Source organism: Panthera leo, chromosome D4, assembly GCF_018350215.1.
Source record: "Panthera leo isolate Ple1 chromosome D4, P.leo_Ple1_pat1.1, whole genome shotgun sequence".
In the NCBI taxonomy this organism is placed as follows: Eukaryota; Metazoa; Chordata; class Mammalia; order Carnivora; family Felidae; genus Panthera; species Panthera leo.
The window spans coordinates 83,585,533-83,602,806 of record NC_056691.1 but is presented as its reverse complement, the minus strand read 5'-3'; the positions used below and the strand labels follow the sequence as shown (position 1 = coordinate 83,602,806).

At 50.8% G+C, this 17,274-nt stretch overlaps 2 protein-coding genes across 6 annotated transcripts in view; one reads left to right on the top strand and one right to left on the bottom strand.

Annotated features, from left to right (window-relative positions):
• Positions 1 to 6,722, top strand: part of GOLGA1 (golgin A1) — a 48,599-nt gene extending 41,877 nt beyond the window's left edge. For 2 of the 4 annotated variants that reach the window (XM_042911800.1, XM_042911801.1), the window contains exons 20-23: positions 1,894 to 1,953; positions 2,549 to 2,719; positions 3,253 to 3,339; positions 4,425 to 6,722. In XM_042911800.1, the coding sequence (XP_042767734.1) occupies positions 1,894 to 1,953; positions 2,549 to 2,719; positions 3,253 to 3,339; positions 4,425 to 4,505 (399 nt within the window). In that variant the 3' untranslated portion in view covers positions 4,506 to 6,722. Of the gene's footprint in view, positions 1 to 1,524; positions 1,782 to 1,893; positions 1,954 to 2,548; positions 2,720 to 3,252; positions 3,340 to 4,424 lie in introns of those variants that run through there. The other 2 variants (XR_006195639.1, XR_006195640.1) reach the window with 2 other exon arrangements.
• A 1,301-nt stretch (positions 6,723 to 8,023) lies between these two features.
• Positions 8,024 to 15,658, bottom strand: ARPC5L (actin related protein 2/3 complex subunit 5 like). 2 transcript variants are annotated; one of them, XM_042911803.1, is made up of 4 exons: positions 15,361 to 15,657; positions 10,996 to 11,068; positions 9,876 to 10,052; positions 8,024 to 8,583 (listed from the first exon to the last, which is right to left on the bottom strand). In XM_042911803.1, exons 1-4 carry the CDS (start codon positions 15,507 to 15,509, stop codon positions 8,521 to 8,523), a joined length of 462 nt encoding a protein of 153 aa, XP_042767737.1. In that variant the 5' UTR covers positions 15,510 to 15,657; the 3' UTR covers positions 8,024 to 8,520. The 2 variants fall into 2 exon arrangements, with proteins under 2 accessions (XP_042767737.1, XP_042767738.1); XM_042911804.1 differs by lacking the exon at positions 8,024 to 8,583 and adding an exon at positions 8,590 to 9,344 and having other exon boundaries at positions 15,361 to 15,658.
• Positions 15,659 to 17,274: the final 1,616 nt, after the last annotated feature.

Here is a 17,274-nt window from a genome sequence, read left to right as displayed (position 1 = left end):
AATTTCACGACTCATGAGTTTGGGCCTCATGTCAGGCTCTGTGCTGACAGCTCAGAGCTTGGAGCCCCCTTGGATTCTGTTTCCACCTCTCTCTGCCCCTCCCCTGCTCATGCTCTGTCTCAAATATAAGTAAACATTTAAAAAAATTAAACTTAATGTTTATTTATTTTGAGAGAAAGCAAGAGACAAAGAGAACAAGCACACGGGGGAGGGGTAGAGAGAGGGGGGGAGAGAGAATCCAAGCGGGCTCTGTGCTCATTGCGGAGTCTGACGTGGGACTCGATCTCACAACCGTGAGATCATGACGTGAGCAGAGATTAAGAGTTGGATGCTTAACCAACTGAACCACCCACGTGCCCCTGAGCATTTCTTCTTTTGCTTCTTGCTTTTCCCCAGCCTCTAGGACAGCGTCTGCCTGTAGTAGGGATTTAATCAGTATTTGTTAGATGAGTTCATCAGTGAACCAAAATCCTAGAAAATCAGGTAAAATTTAAAATACATAAAATCGCAAATGTACTTTTGGGTGAGTGCCAGTGGTCAGTCAAGAGAATACAGATTGAAACAACACATTATCATTTATAAAATGGGATGTGTTGGAGGCCATTTAATGTGCTTGACGGGAGCTGGGTCTGTGGCAGAGCCATCTCAGTCCTGCCGAGAGACTGGACACACGTTGGAGAAAGGGAAGCTGCTGTTACTGCCGTGTTCAAAAATGGAGGCTCAGGGGCGCCTGGGTGGCTCGGTCGGTTGAGCGTCCGACTTCAGCTCAGGTCATCATCTCATTGTCGGTGGGTTCGAGCCCCGCGTCGGGCTCTGTGCTGACCGCTCAGAGCCTGGAGCCTGTTTCAGATTCTGTGTCTCCCTCTCTCTGACCCTCCCCTGTTCATGCTCTGTCTCTCTCTGTCTCAAAAATAAATAAACGTTAAAAAAAACTAAAAAAAAAAAAAAAATGGAGGCTCAGCGCCGCCCTAAGGCATGGGGCATCCCCTCGAGTTACTGTCACATTAGAAGTTAAAATTAAGGGGGCACCTAGTTGGCTCAGTAGGTGGTGCACACGACTCTTGATCTCAGGGTCATGAGTTCAAGCCCCACGTTGGGCATAGAGCCTACTTAAAAAAAAAAGAAGTTAGGGAAACCGTGGAAAGCTATGAAAACTGTGATAAATAAAAAACACACACTATTCACAATTCCAGCTACTCGGTGCAAGATCAGTGACTCAGACCTGAAGGTCACGGGAAAGACGAAGTTTGTGAGACTTTGGAGAAATGTTTAATGTTCTTTCCTGTATTGCTGATTATACAGTAAATTTTCTCATTGGGAAAACAGAGGGTAGCCTTTTTAGTGATTAACGGAGTGTGTAATAAATTACACTTAAAGCTCAATACTAATTAAACTCACTAAAAATAAAATAAAATAGAGAAGTACAGAAAAACCATGACCGTTTACACTGTTCCAAATAAGCATTGAAAATGGTATTTCCGGAGCAGTGGTGAGGGATCATAGCACGTAAATCTCATTCTGAAGGACAAGTCTACTGTGCAGAGGTGCTTCCAGATGCAGGCACCTGAAGCAGTCCTGAGGGCTGAGCCCGTGGGGAGGCCGGGGCAGCCCTGGGGCACGAGCGCTCCACAGAGGGTATGTGACGGCTTCAGTGGCCCTTGTGGGGCCTGGAGAGCATGTGCATGCAGAGCAGCGAGAAGGAGGGAAGAGGGCCCCGGGCGGGAGGCACACAGGTGTGACAACACGAGCCCCTCAGGAGACGGGACAGTGTCTTATAACAGGTGTATAGGGTCCCAAGGGGGTGGGTGGCTGTTCTGTTGTCCTTGGCACCTTAAAGATGGTGGAATGTGCATGTAACAGATGGCTTTTTGCGGGGGGCGGGGTTTGTCTCAGACCATAAAGCAGATGCAGCAGAGGATGCTGGAACTCAAAAAGACTCTCCAGAAGGAACTGGTAAGTTCCCCTCTTCTCCCCACTGCCTGTGCCCTTCCTGGCTCTGGCCCTCCCGGGTTCCCTCGCCGCTTGACAATGCTCTCCCCCCACCGGTTGACTGCGAGGTCTCTGGGAAGCCAGATGTTGGCTGGTGGGACGGTAGCCCTGCCAGCTCGAACCTGTCTCTGAAAAGTAACTGTGTGACTCGGGGCACGTGCGGTTCTTCTCCAAGCCCGTCTGTGGGCTGAGAAGTCAGCGACCTGTGCGCCGCAGGTGAGCAGCAGAGCGCCGGGCCCAGACAGGAGAGCGGCACCTCTGCCCAGTTTGGGGTGCTCGCTGCCCCGCAGACATCCTGACACCGGGACGGGGATCGTCCAGACCTCCCCAGACAACCCCCTCCTTCCTCTCGGGCCGCCCCGTCTGCCGGTGGGGGGGAGGGGGGTTGCTGAGCCTTCTTCAGGCACTTCCTTCCCAGCGGGGGCCCTTTCACCCTACTGTGGTGCAGGTGAGGCCAAGGAACAGCGGGTGAGCGCGGCGCAAGCCGGGTGACTCTCCCGGGTGATTTTCAGACCTGTCTTGGGGGGTTTGGCACAGCATCTTTCCATTGGGTTTTTAGAAAATCAGACCCGACAGTGAGCTCTTTGAGGTCCGAGAGAAGCCTGGCCCCGAGATGCCCAACATGGCTCCTTCCGTCACGAATAATGCTGACCTGACTGATGCCCGCGAGATCAACTTTGAGTACCTTAAGCACGTGGTTTTAAAATTCATGTCCTGTCGAGAGTCTGAGGTAAAGGGTTTCTGAGTTGCCTTTTGGGTCCGGAGCGTCTGGTTCCTTTGTCCAAGCCTCGTGTGGCTTCCCACCAAGTACATTGCTTTCTTCCTCTCCCACGTTCCCATTTGGCCACCAGTGTGGACACGTAACGGTTATTTCTCCAGCTGGCACTGACCTGCTGACGGTGCAGCCGGCAGGTGGGGGCCGAGAAGGGAGTCCGCTCCGGGGAGGCCGCGCGGGTTGGAGGCTGAGGCTGCAGTCCGGGAACGGTCTGCCCCGCGCTCCCGCATCCTGCTGAAGGGCAGGGTGGCCGCCGTGGATGTCCTGGGGATCTTGCCGGTTCCCAGAGGAAGAGATGGAGGGGAGAAAAGTCTGTCGTTGTCGTCAGACCCGAGGAAGCCCAACGTCCCCCTCCACGTGGTCCTTGCTAACCCGTGGGGAGCACACACCGGGAAGAGACCCAGGGAGCGCTCCAGCTAAGCCCCCCGATCCTCCCCCACCGTCCGCCACCCCAGGGCCCGTGGCAGCGAAACTCAACTTTGTTTCAGGCTTTTCACCTTATAAAAGCTGTGTCAGTGTTGCTGAACTTCTCACAAGAGGAAGAGAACATGCTCAAAGAAACCCTGGAGTATAAGGTAGGGTTCCCTGGCCTGCTGTCTGGTTCTTAGGAACTAGCCAGTAATCCCAGCACTGGCGGGTGAGCCCGTCCACAGCTGCATCGTCCGCCGAGAAAGTGCTGCTGGATAGTGGACTCCTGTTGGGCCGTATTTACTGAGGACGTGCCTTGTGCACACGCGTCTGCGCGGTGCCCACCGACAGGCCTTATGTGTCCACCGCGCTTTCACTGACGTCATTAACGTCAACAGCCCCAGGTCCGGCCCAACGTCCAGATTTTTTTTTTTTAAATAAAATATTCAGGGGCGCCCGGGTGGCACAGTCGGTTAAGTGTCCGACTCTTGATCTCGGCTCAGGTCATGACCTCACAGTTCGTGAGTTCAAGCCCCACATCAGGCTCTGCGCTGACAGCGTGGAGCCTGCTTGGGATTCCGTCTCTCCTTCTCTCTGCCCCTCCTTCACTGTGCACACTCGCTCGCATGCTCGCTCGCCCTCTCTCTCAAATAAAGAAAAAGAGAGAAAGAGAAAGAAAGAAAGAAAAAGAAAGAAAGAAAGAAAGAAAGAAAGAAAAGAAAAGAAAAGAAAAGAAAGAAGGAAGGAAGGGAGGAAGGGAGGGAGGGAGGAAGAAAAAGAGAAGAAAGAAACCTGGGTGGCTCAGTCGGTTGAGTGTCCAACTTCGGCTCGGGTCATGGTCTCACGGTCTGTGGGTTTGAGCACCATGTCGGGCTCTGTGCTGACAGCTCAGAGCCTGGAGCCTGCTTCGGAGTCTGTGTCTCCTTCTCTCTGCCCCCCACCCCTGCTCTTACTCTGTCTGTCTCAAAAAACAAATAATAAACACCAAAAAAGTTTAAAAACTAAAAAATATTCAGAATTTATAGAAGAAAAAAATATTTTCTGGAAGAATTAGGTACAATTCCACTACCTTGTTCTTGTCAACTCTGTTTCCTCCTGCGTCCCTCCCATACTTAGAATGGGCTCTGGGCCCCGTAGACGGGTTGCCACGTCCAGCATCTTCGCTGGGTGCTTGCGGGACAGGGAGGGGGCGCTTTCAGCTTCCTCTGCACCTAGTCCCGATGCTCAGAAGCCCTCTCTGCTTCCAACGCAGATGTCGTGGTTTGGGTCCAAGCCAGCTCCCAAGGGCAGCATCCGGCCGTCCATCTCCAACCCTCGGATCCCGTGGTCCTAGGTGGAAATCCGGCAGATGGATCTCCATGCGATGACACTTTTTCTGTGAAAAGAACACTGACACACCAGTCTGGGTGGGTTTTTAATCACTGTAACCGCAGTATTTTGTACAAGCGTCAGAGCATTGTTTACAAGACTTAAGGCCCCCTTCCCGACAGACTGATCTGAAGCTCAGGAGGTGGCTGATCCTGTGTCATTGTGCTCACCAAACGGGAGGGTCCTGGCACTACCCGCGTTTCCACAGTGCTGCTAAACTCCCAGCTCTGGCCAGCACCCGTCTGCACCTGAACCCTCTAACTGTTCACGTCAGCACTTGAAGCTGAAGCCGGCGGCATTGGGCAGAGAGGAGGCACCCGGCCCACCACGGGGTGCTGACGCCGGACGGAAAGACAGCCCTTTGAAATGGTGCCCGGCAGGCCAGACCCACCTGCTTCTGCCACAGACAGCCAGCTCGTTGGGGGTGGCTTTTAAAAATTCCCCTTCCCCGTCAGCATGTTTGGGTTCAGATGAGTTAGACGAGGCTTTTCAACCCTTCCTCTCAAGAAAACATTATCTCACCCTGTTTGTCAGACCACCCAGAACTTCAGATGTGTACATCTTTAAGGTACTCTGGGGCCAGTGTGGATTAATGAATATGCAACTTTCTGACAGTATCTCATTTTCCTGAAGAAAACTAGCAGATATATTTAAAAAAAAAAAAAAAAGATCCTTAGCACCAAATACACTCAATTGCCTTTTTAATGAATGTACTTGTCTTGGATAGGTTGCTGGTAAACCATTTTAAACTATTTTTTATAGCTAAGATTCTTCGCTATTATAAACATGTCTCTGTATTATAAAATCCATTTATTTAACTGGTGTTCTTAAAGGCAAATCAGAGCATCAAGAGGAAATTATTTCTAAAATTGGGATTCCTTTCCCCTTTTTAATTTCACCGCAGCATTCTGTGGTCTCTGCTTCCCTCTGAAGCAGCGGTGGTATTTCATTTGCTTTGCTCTTAATTCCGTGTCGTAAGACGGAGCAAATGCTAATCACACGTTCGCTACGGTTAAGGACAGCCTGGACAGTCTGCTCCGCTCGGAGGAAGCAACAGCTGCCCCCCGCCCCCCGCCCCCCTCCCGGTTCTTGACCAAAACCTGGGAAGCGGTCTGCCTTGTACGTGCAGCTACCGTCTCTCTCCCTAACGCTGCCCCTGTATACTTAGGACGACACTACACCCATACATGGCATCCAGACGGCCCCAGACGGCTACAGGACTTGATGGCGTGCAGATGGCTCGGGTAGGGACCTTTAAAAACTCTTATTATTATTAAGGAAAGGGGAATATGCTTGCCCTGGATAGTCCACAGTATGGAATCTAAAGAGAAACTGTTGATTTCGTTTGACAAAAGTTTTACCGGCTAAATAAAATAAGTTAATAACTGGAGCTCCTAAAATTTATTGTCAGTTATCCAATGATGTTTCTCAAAAATGCTTAGGGTTATAATCTATAAAATCTGTCTCACGGCGAAACACCGATTTGCGGACTTAACCTAGTACATTTCCACAGACCTGGAAGTACCGAGCAAGGGCAGCGTCACCCTCATCCCAGCCAGGCTGTCTGCCACCCAGTGGCCCATTCTCCAGTTACCTACCTCCTCCCGTGGCTCCTCCCTGCAGATGGCTTTCCCTCGTGGAGAATATCTTTTCCACTTACCTGGTGGGGACACACAATAGGAATGCCTTCCGTTCTGTAATTTGGAGAACAGGTACCTTTTCTTAGCTTTTCCAGGAGACTCCCCAAGATTAGGTGGTCCAGGGCTCACCAGACGGCTACCACACGGCGGCGGGAGCCCCGTCCCACTCTGCCGTGGCCTCTCCAGCCCTTGAGCTGGTCTCACCCTGCCCCAGCCACGTCCCCGGCAGCTTTAGGTGTAGTCGTGGGACCCATCACTCGGCCTATACTTGCCTCGGGAGGATTCATTCTGACTAGGCTTTCCTCCTGCATGTTGAATTTCCTTCAGCTTTAAGAGGAAGAGTGGAGTAAATATTCTAAGTGATTTAATGCACTTTCACTTGTATAAAAAGTTCTGTGATCGACAGTATGTATAGCCCTTTATATGAGCATTGGATTTGGATTTCTCTCCGGTTGTAAATAGGAACTGTATTATCTAAGACTGCCGTAGAAAATTCATTTGTGGTGTCACTTTTTGATTAAAGCTCTTTAATCCAGATGCAACTACAGTGGGTTTTACTTGATAGTCTAATGAAATTTAGTACATTGTGTCTCATATTTAATACTTCAAGGCGAACTTCAAAGACTACAGTACAGAGCTTCCAGGTGGGAGCACAGAGGTGTGGGGAGAGTGGCTTCCGTGTTGGTGAGCACAGAGATGTGGGGAGAATGGCACGCTCAGAGAGCATGGAAGCTCCATGCCCTTTCCCAAGTTCCCTATGCATCTCTTCCATCTGGCTGTTTCCGAGGATATCCTTTTATGCTAAACCAGTAACCTAGTAAGTAAAAAAGGGAAGGGGACTGCGGGGGTGGGGGGATGGCTGTAGAGCCTTTCTTTCAGAATCTCCCCAGATTAGGTTTAAGTACATGTAATGAAACCTGCAGCCTAGTCCTACCTCCCAGAACAGTGGAGCTTCTGCAGAGGAATTGAAAGGATTGTGTCATTTTGGTCAATGTCTATCGACAAGGCCCGCAGGACCAGGAAGAGCTTCAGAAATCTCAATGGGGTCCTTTAATAGAATGCAGACTGCAGTTACACGTGCTAAAAAGGCCAGAAAGACATCTTTGCTCTTCAAAGAAGCTGGCTGTTAGTGGTTATAGGGAACAAAATGTTCCTTTTGTATAGACTGATTGCTACCTGTTTCTGGCTTTTAATCCTTTAAAAGAACTTGTTTAACGGGGCGCCTGGGTGGCTCAGTTAGGCACTGACTTCATCTGACTTCAGCTCAGGTCACGATCTCACAGTTTGTGAGCTGAAGCCCCACATCTGGCTCTCTGCTATCAGCACAGAGCCCACTTCAGATCCTGTCTCCTTCTCTCTTTGTCCCTCCACTGCTCGCTCGCTCGCTCTCTCGCTCTCTCAAAACAAAACAAAAAGGATAAAAGCAAAAAAACTTGTTTAAGAGTGTTCCTGCCACAAGCCCAAGTCAGAGTCAGGAGATGGTGACCGGGCCTTTCTGGGGCACGCTCCCAAAAGATTCCAAGTGCAGTCACACAAACTAAAGACTTTGGAAGCCTAGACCAATTATTGAATGTTCGGCACTTTATTAAATTAAATAAGCTCCAAAATTACATACAAATCAAAAGGAGTAAAACCAATAAATAGTTATTCGGCAAAATCTCTCTCCATAGCAGCCAGCAGTGCTGAGCCCAGGCCTGAGGTCCTGCTGTGGCAAGAGGGCTGGACCGCCATGCTCACTCCCTGGGGACAGCGCCCCAGGGACACGCCCACCCCTCCACATCAGTTCTCATTCGTTTCCGTCCCATTCATTACTCATTTTACATACATGAAACACACCGCAAAGTACATACTAATAAGCCAAGAGCTTTATTGATGCAGCAGGCACTTTACAATGAACCCAAGAGAGCCCGTCTTCTCTGGGAAGACGGGATGTCTGTACAAACCCTTGAAGTTTTTACTACTTCAAAAAAACAAGCTCTCCCTTTTACCACAGCCCTTGGATCTGTACCTGCCCAAGTTGTCCCTCCCCCATTTTAAAGAGGCAGAGCACACAGGTACACCTGACCAACGCTGGCCAGCCACTCCAGGAGACAGTTACAATGTCAGTTCTGTGTTACTTGTGGACAAAGGCATAGACTATCAGATCCTGCAAAGGATTTAGGAAACAGACGATTTCTCCCTCCACCTTGAAAATAAAATACACTTCAGCTGATGCATGTCCTGAAATAGTTTAGCTGGGAGTTCCTAGGAAGATGGTCCATTGTCAATCCCTTCTTCATCAGCCTGTGCATCCAAAATTCTTCTCAAGGTAACATGAGTCCTTTTTTTTTTTTTTTTTTTTTAAACAGTCTTTCTTGCTGTAAGAACTCTTATAATGGAGCCTAGTCCTCCTACTGCTAATGCCTGTGGGGGCAGGAAAAGGAAAGGAGTGAAATGAGACATGGCTGGCCACGTGGGAGCCTGGCTTGCCAGGGAAGAAGGGACCAAGCACATTCCCAGACCTAGGTCCCACCGCGTCACAGACCCTCTCGAAAAAGGGTTCCTGCAACAGCACAGTTAAGGAGGTGACGAGAGAGCCCCCATTCTAGGCGTGGAGCCCTGTCCTGGAGCCAGGGGTCCCGAAGAGCTGCTAGCTCGAGACAGCAGAGCTGGGCTTGAGAACACTGTTACCAAGCACATACACAGCACAGCCCCCCAAGTTTCCCTTTTTGACAAGCTGTTTCCGGCCTGCCGGTACTGCCCTAGACACTTAAATAGACACGAGCTCATTATAGCTGCCTCCCTGAGGCCTCCTTAGAAATGCCAGCAGGGCTCGGCACCAAGTTGCCTTAAAGGGACCAAAGGGCCTGGCCTCCCCACCACACAGAGGGCTTGCTCAGCTCCCGAGTACCAGAGCTACCCCCACCAAGCCCAGGAGTTCACCTCCCGACGGAGCAGGCACAGCACACCCCACAGCAGGACCAAAGGCCACCACCGCGGCACAGCACCAAGGCTGCCCAAGTGGCTGACCCCTCAAAACCTTTATGGAGAGTTTTAGATACCGTGTTGGGAATAGCCTGGTCTCCTATACTGATAAGCGAGCTTCCTGTAGTTCTACAGGGCAGGGGGACATTGGTGCATAGGCAGGACACGGGCTAGATGAAACGGCTTGCTCTTCTAACGACCTGAACAAAGGACAGGCACAGCTTTTTATGCTTCAGGTGGATGAAGGCCCCATTAAGTAAACATTCAGGTTTCTGCCACTGCCTTCTCTGGCCTAGTGAAGCTGCAGCACAGCAGGAAGCCCCTAGAGTTAGCGAGGGGCTCAGCCTGCATCCTTAAGAGCCCCCCAACCGCCACCTCCACCAATGCAAAGCAGCTGCCTCCACTAAAGTCTTATGAAGCCCCAGCTTCAAGCCTGCCTCCCTCCCACCTGGGACTCCCTGTCCCTCTTCCCATGCCAAGTCACCTGTCCCCACGACATGCCCGGCATAAATCAGCAGCTAAAGTAATTGCAATTACCAGAGACTGTGAACCCCTACCAAGTGCTTCCACGGGAGAAGTGATCAGATGTCCCAGGTTGCTTTAGGCGTGGCCCCTTATTATTATGACAATCAGACTGTCCTATGTTATTGTGGGAGCTCTAGCCCGCGGATCTGAACCCTAGAACTGGGGCGAGTCCGTGAGCTGCCCACATGAGCAGTGTGTTCACCTACCTTTTCATGCCATTGGAGTAACACCGCACTGCTGTTTTCTGTGGGCTTCTCAAACCCTTTATAAATGTACTTCATTAGCAAGTCAATGCCATTTCTGTCCAGTGACTGCACAGCCTGCTCAATTTCACTGCTCTTAAAATTTGTAAGCACTTTCAGCACCACGCCCTGGGCTCGTTCCTATAAAGGAAAGAGAAAGGGAGTGACACCCAGAGCCACAGCCCAGGCACATCCATGTCCTCCAAGACCGGCACAGAAATACCAAACCAAGTGGTCAGAACTCTTAGAAACACTGCCCAATTTCTAATTTGTCTGGGATGGTTAAAAACTAAGTGGGCTGAAATACCTTTATTGATTTAAATTTCAAGTATCCCTTATTCATGCTAATAAGTTATCCCACTTATTTTGGGGGAGTAAGTGGTTTGTCAGAGAGAAGCATACCTGCAAAGCCTCAGATTTCACAAGATCCTAACTGTGGAGATCTACTTTCTGAACAGGTGTACTAGGCTGCAGTTTCCCTCTGCATTCACCCCAGTAACACAGAAGCCACTTCCCTCTGCCTGAGAGGTGCAGCCATTGATTACATCAAGATGCTGTGACAAGACAGCAAAACCCCAGCTTGAGAGAGACCCCTTTCCCTGGACCAAATTTTAGACAGCTTCTAAACAGCTGTGATGCAGTAAACACAAATGTATCTTCTCACCTTGTTTTTAAAAGGCAGGAAATTTTAAAAGCACTGAAAATACTTATGCAAATAAAGCCTATTCGATAACCTTTAAAGCAGAAACTGCTAAGTCCCACGTGGCATGCTAATTTATAGTTTTGCTAAGCAGCAAGGGCTGGGCCGACTTCTCACCCCATGAGGCTCTGGGGAGAAGTGAATGTTTCTTTGGGGAGCTTTTACTATAAACACCGACAGCTTTGATGTCAGGAGTGCCAGCCAGGAGGCTTCCATGGAAGCACTGCCCAGTGCCAACCCACTCCCTTAGTAGAAACTCACTGATGCTAACACTAAATAGATGCTGTCTGAAGCCCCGTGGAAGTCACGCTCAGCTGGGGACACGGACAACCACAACCCTGGTCCCAACACCACCCGGCAAAGCTGCAGCAGAGCCCCCTTTACCTTCACAGCCTGATTCTTGGTGTTGACGGGAGAGTTCCGCAAGGCTGCATGGAATGCCCGAAGCATGTCCCCTGTGCATCACCACCAGTTAAGGATGGCTAGGCTCAAGCATGTTCACACTTTTATTAGTGAACTCATTTCAAAAACAGCTCAAGGGAGGAGTCAAGAGATACTCCCACCGCAGCTTCCAGGTGGCCACAGCCCGTTCAGAGAGTAGCCTGTGGCTTTCCTGAGCCACAGAGAGGAGAGGACACCTCTGCCAACAGTGCAAGCCCCTCCTTCCGCCGCCCCCTAAAACACATTTGGACACTCCTTCCCTCCCTGGAAACAAGTGCCCTCTTGGGGTGACCTGCAGCAAAACCTGACGGAGCTTGCTTACAACTGCTTGGTCCTGGGCACCACGTCTGCCCCATTGGGTCCTGACAACAGTGCGCGGCTACCATTCTCATCTTCTCATTCTCAAAGGAGAAGAATGAAGGCACAAACGGAGATCTCCTCTTAATCCAATGTTTTCTCAGTTAAACTGCTAAAGAAATTAAGATGTGCTAAAATTTCTATCTTCTTTTTTTTTTTTAATTTTTTTTTTAACGTTTTTTATTTATTTTTGAGACAGAGAGAGAGCATGAACAGGGGAGGGGCAGAGAGAGAGGGAGACACAGAATCGGAAGCAGGCTCCAGGCTCTGAGCCATCAGCCCAGAGCCCGACGCGGGGCTCGAACTCACGGACCGTGGGATCATGACCTGAGCTGAAGTCGGACGCTCAACCGACTGAGCCACCCAGGCGCCCCTAAAATTTCTATCTTCTAAGACCTACTTAGGTCTGTGAGGTCCCAGCTGCTACTAGGAGGGAGATTTATTAATCTAAAAGCTTTTCCCCCAAATATGAGTTGATCCTCTCCCCTCCCCGCAACCTTAGTTGCAATCCTGACACCTTCTTTGCTGAGTTCCAAATATACCACACTCAAAAGAAAATGACAATCTGGGTTAGGTCCCCAAAGGTGACACCTATTTTAAACTGAATTACATCAGCCAACTTTCATTTCCTCATCTGAAACACTGGCTTCAGCCAAAAAGCTTCAAAAATAGAACAAGGAATGGCTTCTACCCAATCAGGTCTCTACTCCTGTTCATGCAGTGATACCTACGTGTGAACAGACAGAGACTCCGGAGCAACGCCTAGTCCCATCTTCCCTAGTGTGGGCTCCATCTTGACGGAGCTGGGCCCACACCACTCAGGAGCCACTCTGGCTGAGCTCCCCGGGCCCCTGCTGCGCCCTGATCCACCTTCCACAATGGACAGACGGCCCACCCCCTATATCTGTTGGCTTTGGACTTCCTTTCCCTCAGCCAAGCGAGGGCCAGTCTGGTACCAGCCACTGATAACTTCTACCTTAGAAAACAGTTGTGATTTGGCGTCCCAGAACAATGAGCAGAGTCTCAGAAGCTTAAAGAAATGTAGGCTGACTCTCTTTGCTAACCAGCATGGCTGGCAAACAAAATCACTCAGGAGATGGATGGGGAAGGGCAGGGTAACTAGTCCCCAGGGACAAAAAGAGTCACCCTTTAGTTACCTCTGTAGTGCCAACCTACCAAGCATTCGCTATAGATGTTGATGGGTGGAGGGCCTTTAGCAGCTTGGGGAGTTCTGGGGAGGAGGGAGGGCACGGTATTTATCCAGCTGGCCTCAGTGCTCAGCTTAGAGAACAGGCTGGGGAATGCGCCCCCTTGTCTCCTCTATATCAGGGCTCCTCAACCACAGCATTAACATTCTAGACCACATGATTGATGTGAGGTCTGCCCTGTGCATCACACAATATTTAGCAGCATCCCTGGCTGCTACCCACTAGATCCCAGCAGGATTTCCAAGTTGTGATAATCAAAGTGTCTCCAAACAATGCCAAATTTCTTCAGGGGGAAGAAAGAGTGCAAAACTGCTCAAAACCATTGCTTTGGACCTGTTCCTGAGGACCAGAAAGTTCTTCAGTGAGGAAGAAAAGGAAGGAATACTTTAAAATCCTTATCCTGTACCAGGTGCTTTCACATGTCCTCTCATTACTGCTATCAACCCTCTGTGACAAGAATCATTATTCTCACTTGGAAGGCAATGGATTTGAAGCTCAGAAAAGGGAAATGACCTGCCCAAGGTCACAAAGTTAAGCTGTCCAGCCGGCCTTCAAACCCAAGGATGCCCAACTCCAAAGCCAAGCTCTTTCTCTAATCCCCTGCTGTCACTCTACCCACAGACCCAAGCTGCATGTCTAGGGCACTCGCTGTGTGCCCAGTACTGTGAAGTTTTTTGCAATGTTGTTCCGTGATGCTCCCGTGGAACCTGTAAGGCCAGCATGGTTCCCCTCCTTTTCACAGAAGAGGATGCTGAGGTTCAGAGAAGGTGTGAGGTCACATAGCTATAGCATGACAGAGTGAGGTTTGCATTGATACACAGCCCATGTTCTTTCTATTTCATCTGCCTGATTCCCTACCATGACTCAATTCCCTATGCAGCAGTAGGACAGGCCTCCTCCTCCTCCTCCCTACATTTCCCCACTCCAATCAACCAACCTCTACCCCTTCCTCTGGACTTTGTTCTAAGACTCTTCTATTAGAAGCCTGTTCTATAGTTTAAACTCAGTAATATCACTATAAGTCCAATATCTGGCACATGATAGGGACTCAGTAAATACTAGTTCTCCTTCCTCCTCCTTCCCTGGGCCCCACATTTGCCAGGATTTCAGTTCTCATTGCTAACCTCCCTTTCCCCAATCCCAAGAGGTATACTGTCCATGGTAACAAGGTTTCTGACACAGCCACTAGTGGAGAAACTGCACCCACTGGATGTGCTAAACCTAGGCCTCCAAGCAGCCTCAAGAAACCTATCATTAGGGGCATAGCAAGAGAGGGCTTTCAACAAGTCCCTGCAGCATCAGGACCAACACCTCAGATAACCAGACCTTGTTCTCCCCATCTGTACATAGTTCTCGGCCACACGCCTGACCCTGGAGTCTTTTTGGCATTGCCTGCCCATGAGCCAGGTTCTGCATCAGAACGCAGAATCAATCTTCCCTCATGAGGGGTCCTTCTCATGACCCCGATTCACCAATGGGGTAAACAGGGTGATCCTGATGGGGCAGGAAATACAAGTTTGAATCCCCACCTTTGAAAACACATTCCTGTTCAAACAAAGAAAGTCTGAAGGTTTTTGTTTCAAAGGCACGTTGGAGGAACACTGCAGGACTCCTCCCTAAGGTAGTCCACGGGCCTGACTTCCCAAGCTGAGTCAACTGATTAAACACTCAGAATCTGATTTATATACAGCATGAGCCTCCAACCCTGCCCTGGCAAGTGTGGGGGAGGGGCAGGCACTTCCTGTAACACCATTTGAATAAAGAAAAATCCTTCCTGTGAGAATAAGTCAGTTTCCTGTGCTCAAACTGCTAAGGGACCCAGCGGGCTGTGACAACCACCTCTATTTTTAATCTTGTTTTCTAAATGCTTGCTCTCTGTGGTCACAGGAATAGTCATTTCCAGTCATGAGGCTCTACTTTTACATTTCACTTCATACTGTCTGGTTTTTCTTCGCTCTAAACTACTAGTTTTTCCCACTGCTTCCTGCACAAGAAGGCTATTGCGGGTAGGAAGCCAAAACTCACTTGTTGAACGTGGCTGAGACCATCAAGGTCCACAGCTCAAGGTGTTCATAGAAACTGAGGACAGGTGCAAAACAGTGGCATTAACCTGGAGGGTCAGATTGATTCTGGGGTCGGAGGTGCACAATCTCTGACCTCAGGGCTGGGCTAGGGCTGCAGCCTTCGCTCCCCCTTGGGTCCCTTCTTCCCCACAGCCATCCACCCACCTATTTTCCTGTGGTGCTGCAATCCGGCCCAAGAGGACAGTGCCCAGGAGCCACCCAGGCTGCTCAATTACTCAGCGGGGGCTCACCTCTGCCCCTCCCTCCCATCAAGCTCGAGAATGGCCCCATTTCCTTCAAGGGAGGGACGGAGTGATAGGGAGCCCAAGCCACGGTCAGTCAGAGGGGATGAGGACACCGGGGGAGACGAGGGCAGGCCTCGCGGAGGAGTGCGGGGCCGGCCTGCGGGCGGCAGGCGAGTCGGGCGTGCCTCGGAGCCTGGCGAGCCGGCGGGTCCACCAGGGTCTAGGGGCCTCGTGGAGCCACGCTGCTGGGGGAACCTCCGAGGGCCGGAGCCCGGGTCGGAGGGAAGGCGGTGGGGGATACCGGGCTGAGGGAACCCGGTTCGAGGGGAGCCGGATCGGAAGGGACTTGGGAAACGGACCTCAGGGGCCCCGGGGTGAGACGAGTAGGGAGGCCCCCCTGAGGGGAGCGCGGCCCGCCGCGCCGGTTAAGGATATTGCCGCAGAAGGCCGTCCACCTCGCTAGGGTCCGGGCCTGGCTCGGCCGCCGCCGCCGCCGCCTCCTCCTGCTCGTCCACGAATTTGTTCTCGTCAAACTCGTCGATGTCCACCCGACGGAAGCGCGAGGACAGCGTGTTCCGGGCCATGGCGGGGAGTCGGCGCCCGCTCAGCCGCCTCCTCTCCGGGTCCGACCTCGGCTCTACTCCCTTCGGCACCGGCTCAGGCTCGGGGGCGGGAAGCGGCCGCCGGGCGCCTCCTCCACCTCCTCCGCGCGCAGACGCCGCTGTCCGCCCGCTTCCGGGCCACGCCGGAACCGGAAGTGCCGGTGGGCGGGAGGGGCGGAGCCCTGTAGGAGACTGGCTGGAAGCGCTGGAGAATCCACCTTATAGTCGTTCCCACGGCCTTCGGCGGGACTTTCATCTTCGGGGAGCCCCAGTCTTGCTGTCTGAGTGGGCGCCCTGTCCCCACACAGGTCCCAACATGGTGGACGCTATAACTGCGCTCCTTCTTCGGCTTCTCCTGAATCCGAAGAGCCCCTGGCCTTGGAAGGGGCCTGCGCGTCATAGCCGCGGACGCGGGGGGGAGGGGGGGGTGCGGCACGGGGCCCTGAGGATAAGGCTCCTGGCTGTCGGGTGCTGGGCAGGCTTCTTTGAGAAAAAAACCTTCGAGCTGAGGGATGAGTAGTAGTTCTACCTCTGGAAGTGACGGAATGGGGGGGCAGGCGGGGAGGGGGATCCTAATTCTACAATCTTAGGAGCCTTGAACGCCACCACTTTGCTCGGAGGAAGTCGCCTCTGCTTTGTACATAGTGATTCTATTGTTAATTGGGAGACTATACAGACGTTTAAAGTATATCCAGAAGACAGACAAGACAATGAAAATATTTGGACTAGGCAACCTCGGGTGTAGCAGTCACATTGACCTGGTGGGTGGGAGGTGAGGGACATGACCCTGTGGTCCCCATGCTGACAGGAAGGGCGAGGTCCTGGGGACTGAGAAGCCGGTCCTGGCTGGAAAGGCATATTCTGATGGAAAGCTGAATCCCCAGAGTAGGAGATGGGGAAAGATGGGGCTGGGGGGACGTAGTGCAGAGTCAAGAATGACTTTGTGGTGCCAAGATTGAGTGGGCTGTTGGCTGAGGGATTCTGTTAATAGGCCTTAACCTTAGATTAAATTGGGTCTTTGTTTTCATAGAGTTGTACGTTTTTGTTTATGTTGCTTAAGATTTTAAGTAATCTCTTATGTGGGAAACAGGCAAAAGGAAATGTAGATAAAATGAAATTTCCTTATAACTTGCAGCCCATTAACAAATACTTGAGGCAGGCAAAGTACTGCATTCTACCAAAAACCCAATTAATACTTTGCTGGAGGGTAAAACAACCTTAGCTTGACCACAGGTAGGTCTTCAGGATCCTGTGAGGCTCTTAGCATATGAAAATCCTTTCCAAAACTTCCCCTCGCCTTTACCTCCCCCAGCTCCCAAGTGTGTAATCAGTCACTCCTCGCAATCCCAGTGCAACGCTGCCTGCAGGTCCTGTCCCTGTGCTTTAATACAACCACCTTTTTGCACTGAAGACATCTCAAGAATTCTTTCTTGGCTGTGGGCTCCAAAACCCAATACTTCAAACCACATTAATCTCTATACCCAGCGTGGGGCTGAAACTTAGAACCTGGAGATCAAGAGTTGCATGCTCTACTGACAGAGCCAGCCAGGCACCCCTAATTGTACTGTTTTTGATAAAGGTCAATAGTTCAAGAAGTATGACTCGTTTTTATTGTTTCAAATGCTTTTCATTGAACTGTGTCTATAGATAAAATATTGCCAGACTATGATACTTCTTTTTTTTTTTTTTTTTAATTTTTTTTTAACGTTTATTTATTTTTGAGACAGAGACAGAGCATGAACGGGGA

Excerpts from the sequence above, each read along its gene's own strand:
- ARPC5L (XM_042911803.1), bottom strand. The coding sequence starts at position 15,509 with ATGGCCCGGAACACGCTGTCCTCGCGCTTCCGTCGGGTGGACATCGAC. Across the intron at positions 11,069-15,360 it reads GTGGACGGCCTTCTGCGGCA|AGGGGACATGCTTCGGGCAT; the intron begins ATATCCTTAACC and ends GTGGTGATGCAC. Across the intron at positions 8,584-9,875 it reads TACTCCAATGGCATGAAAAG|GCATTAGCAGTAGGAGGACT; the intron begins GTAGGTGAACAC and ends CTGCCCCCACAG.